This window comes from Medicago sativa, chromosome 2, assembly GCF_051527215.1.
Source record: "Medicago sativa cultivar Bolivia chromosome 2, Bolivia_mono, whole genome shotgun sequence".
Taxonomy (NCBI): Eukaryota; Viridiplantae; Streptophyta; class Magnoliopsida; order Fabales; family Fabaceae; genus Medicago; species Medicago sativa.
Genome location: NC_140750.1, coordinates 47807557 through 47812078, shown reverse-complemented (window position 1 = coordinate 47812078; position 4522 = coordinate 47807557). Strand labels below are relative to the sequence as shown.

Sequence of the window (4522 nt, the reverse complement as noted above, 5' to 3'; positions counted from 1 at the left end):
GAAATCAATATAGGACCTACACTTTGAAAATGGAACCCACATAATGTGGTGGGACATACATTGATTTCATCCAATAAAAGAGTGAGTGCTAGAGAGTGTTCAAAAGAGAGTGTTGCTATCACTTCTCAAAATAAATACATTAAGAGTAGCATGTTGCCAATAAATGATACATACCTGATTTACTACACGTGCTTAAAATCTAGTCCTATAAAAAATCCAACATTTGGAACTCAGAACTCAGCTCATAGTAGCATTGCTCTTCCTTGTTTTAAATTCAGTATATAAGTGTTACTGTTGAGACTATGGAGGAAATCAACAACACAGCTATGAACGTATCATCAAGCAGCAGCTGGTTATCTGATTTGGTAAGAAAATGGTTGATTATATATAAATTAATTCCTTAACACTTGAAATTTCCTGCAAAATATTTCAAGTTGAGTGTCATCATTCATTTAATAATAAACCATTTTGTAGTACGTTTATAACAAAATTTAAAGAGAAACTATAATTAATGACCTCACATACAAATGCCTCTCCTAATACATAATATCCCTAAGTTGACCATCTCATATTTAGGTTCTCATGTACAATATTTCTACAATTATTAAGAATATCGACAGGTAATGATTCAAATATTGATTTAAAGATATAATTTTAATAGAATCTAATATGTGAATGTTTTCTTCTGTACTTTTTACGGTAAACAATTCATTTTTCGGTTTATTAAATAATAAAAAATGTGAAGGTCATACTCTCTAAGACACTCCAAGTATAACACTAACATGTCATCAATCTTTTTAATTTGTTGACCTATTACCGGATCCATTTTAAAAAAGTCTAACTATTTATTTTATGATAAAAAATAAAAAAGACTTTTAGATCTAAGTTGTTTTTTCCCCAAATATTGTCATGGACAAATTAAGTTAAATATCTTTTGTAAACAATCACCAAAAGAATGTTTTTACATGTTTTTCAATTACAAAACAAAAGAGAATGTCATTGTAGATGATGTTATGCTTCTGTATATGAACGGAAAAAACTTATGCAAAAGAGAATGCCCTTTTTAAATTGAATAAATACAACAACAAAAAATGGAACCTAGCGAAAATTAAAGATGGAAATAAATTTAATATGTCATAAGAAATGGAATCCCTATCTCTAAAACAGTATAGATCACTATTGACCAAGCCATTGATGGACACCAGAGCTTTGAGATGAGACAGATCGATCGCGGCAAAAAAAAATTGATTATGTGATGTTGCTGATTATTATTGAAGTGTGTTAGAGGAATGTATAAAAAAGTGACCCTGGCAATATCTCTTAAATAACTGATGTATCTGATCTTTAATATAGACTAAATATATCAGTTATTAATGAATCTAAGAAGTGAATATTTCCTATAAAAAAACACTAGTGAGAGTATATAAATTTTGAGAGATATAATTTAATAACAACCTTGAATTTATTAACATGTGCAAATTTGCACATGAGAGACAAACTTGCTCTTAATTGTCGTAGTTAATCACAAATAAATGGTTGATTATAAATTAATTCTTTAATATATACTTAACAGTTCCTTTTTTCCCAGGAAATGGACGAACACAATTTATTTGTTGAGGAATGCAACCTGAATTTCCTTGATACTGGTGTGGAAGATTTTCTTTCACATGACATAGCTAATGTCTTCCAAGAACAAAATAAACAACAACGTTTAACTTCGGGGTCCACTTGCACAACTCTCAGCAACGCATTTAGTGATGAAACAAAGTTGGATTGTTTTGACTTCGATATTGATAAGACAATTATGGAGATGAAAACTATTGATCATAGTGACAAAATCAATGAAACCTTTACACAAAAACTTTCTTCATCTTTCCAAGTTCAAATCCCATCTTTTGACAGCCCCCCAAATTCACCTACCACTAGTTCCCAACAATTTTCTGGATTTGACCCCACCTTAAACTCAAAACAAAATGAAACAGTTTCAGTGTCTCCAACTGAATTGGAAAATAAGAATCATTCAACAAAAACCTCAAAAAGCAAAAGGTCTCGTGCTAATAATGGTGAGGATCATATCATGGCAGAGAGAAAGCGAAGAGAGAAACTCACCCAAAGCTTCATTGCTCTTGCAGCTCTTGTTCCCAACCTTAAAAAGGTACAATAAGTAATTTTTATTTACCCTCATAGCTATTAACTAGCTCTTTTAATTGATCTTTAAAATTAATAATTAAATGAACTTATTTTTTTTTCCTATTTTTTTTCTTCATATTACACTGCTCACTGATGGTTTGTGTAAAATTATGTTAGATGGACAAGTTTTCTGTACTAGTGGACACTATCAAATACATGAAAGAGCTTAAAAAGCGTTTGGAAGTTTTAGAAGAACAAAACAAGAGAATAAAAACAGAGTCACATGTGGTTCTGACCAAACCAGACCTCTGCAGTGATGATGATTCCTCATCATTTGATGAGCGCAATGAAAGTGTTGCTGGTTCAATATTTCAAGTGCAAGCAAACGTGTTAGGGAAATATATGTTGATTCGGATCCAATGTAAGGATCACAAGGGACTTCTAGTTAAAATTATGGTCGAGATTCAAAGATTTCAACTATGTGTTGTCAATAGTAGTGTTTTACCCTTTGGAGATTCCATCCTTGATATTACTATCATTGCTCAGGTAGTGAATGTCTCTCTACAACCCTACCTATCTTTAAATTGCAACAAAAAACTTTTTTCACCACTTTTTAACTTTTGGTATCATCAAAATTAAAGTATTTTATTCCAGGTTTTTTGCAATATATTTGCTTGATATATTCATTTTGTTGTCTTTGAATTTTGGTGTTTTTATTATTTACCATTGTATTTAATATTAATCTTAATTATTTTATAGTTGGGTGAAGGCTATAACTTGAGCATAAAGGAACTTGTGAAGAACATACGCAAGGAAGCATTGAAGTTTATGTCATCATAATAACATGAACATGGTTGCTGTGTACCTCATTTTCGATAAATGATATCTTTGTTCCTATAAGAAGATGCAAACCACTGTTTCTTTTTAAATTCTTAATTAAGATAATACTATGTATATTGGACAAATAACAATAATCTTATTTTTATCGTTTTTCTTTTTTGGTAATTAGTGTATCTACCCGTGCGATGCATGGATAAATTATGTTTAGGATGATTATTTTTAGTTTATTATTTTAAAAAATGAAATGGAAAAAAAAAAGAATGTTTCTCGCATATTCATTTGTATTCAATAATTGAGAAGTGTTAAATATTAAAAGTGATCCTCTCAATCAGAAGTGACAATAAAATTCCAAATACTAGTAGTGATTGTTTGTTTGGATTGTTTGTTTGTATGCGGTTCAGGCATCTTCTGAGTTTTATATTGCTTTTCTTAGCTTGATCAAAAAAATAGTGACAATAAAATTTTAATCAATTTTATTACAGCATAAAATCTCTTTAAGTATTAATTAATTCTGAGACAACTACTAAGGTAGTTTAGGAAATCATTTGTACCCCATGTGGGTGAACATCTTTATTGCGAGGACGATGTATAGACAACTTTTTTTTTTTTTTGAAGGAACGATGTATAGACAACATTAGTGTGCAATTATTGGTGCCCAACATATTGCTTGGTAGAGGGAAATATCAAGGTTTCTGATCCAAATGATTGATCCATCTATTAATAGCCTTTTTTCATTCTTCTTTTTTTTTTTTTTACGAAGCCTACTTGACATTATCATTTAACGTATGTACTTGTCTATGCAAATGAAATTGTGGAACGTACTTATTAAAATAAAGTATGAATATTACTGCGGAAAAAAAAAGTACGAATTATTGAAATACTGGAAGTTTTTAACATTAAGCGCTATGATCCTTTTGTACGTACCCATGATTCTCATAAAGATGGTTTTTCATTGTTAGTTTTGTTGGAAATAAAAACAATTAAGAACACTAAAAAGGAATGGAATGTTATTGGCAAAGAAAATCTATTTCGGATCATGTTTTATGGTTGGAAGGAGAGTGGGGAGACAAAAAATTAGTCAATGTAGTGAATGTGTATGCTCCTTGTGATGGAAGAAGACAACGGGCTTTATGTTCAGACTTACTGCAGAAAATTGCAGAAAAGAATGAAGAAAGATTATGTGTGTTGCGATTTTAATGCAATCAGGGATGATTTTGAGAGAAGAGGATCCAGTGAAAACATTCGAAGGGAGGAAATGGAAGCTTTTGATGATTTTATTGTTGGGTCAGAATTGTTAGACTTACTATTACATGGTAGAAGATTCACCTGGTCTAGACGAGGGGGATCGATGATGAGTCGACTGGATAGATTTATCGTCTCCCAAGCTTCGTTCAGAACTTGGCCTGCAAGCACGTAATGGTGTTCAGACAAGGAACTATCGGATCATATGAAAATTGCTCTTCTCCTATGCAAAATTGCTCACTCCCACGTGAACTGACAAAAACACCTCCAACGTAAGTTAACTCACATTTGGTATAACCTATGTGAGTTA

General features: G+C 31.2%; 1 protein-coding gene across 1 annotated transcript; it reads left to right on the top strand.

The window, feature by feature from the left end:
* Positions 1–225: 225 nt before the first annotated feature.
* On the top strand, positions 226–3304 carry LOC146947018 (uncharacterized). The gene is made up of 4 exons (XM_085744759.1): positions 226–365; positions 1589–2155; positions 2308–2676; positions 2890–3304. Exons 1-4 carry the CDS (start codon positions 303–305, stop codon positions 2968–2970), a joined length of 1080 nt encoding a protein of 359 aa, XP_085600885.1. The 5' UTR covers positions 226–302; the 3' UTR covers positions 2971–3304.
* The last annotated feature ends 1218 nt before the right edge of the window (positions 3305–4522 follow it).

Excerpts from the sequence above, each read along its gene's own strand:
- LOC146947018 (XM_085744759.1), top strand. The coding sequence starts at position 303 with ATGGAGGAAATCAACAACACAGCTATGAACGTATCATCAAGCAGCAGC. Across the intron at positions 366-1,588 it reads GCAGCTGGTTATCTGATTTG|GAAATGGACGAACACAATTT; the intron begins GTAAGAAAATGG and ends CTTTTTTCCCAG. Across the intron at positions 2,677-2,889 it reads ATATTACTATCATTGCTCAG|TTGGGTGAAGGCTATAACTT; the intron begins GTAGTGAATGTC and ends ATTATTTTATAG.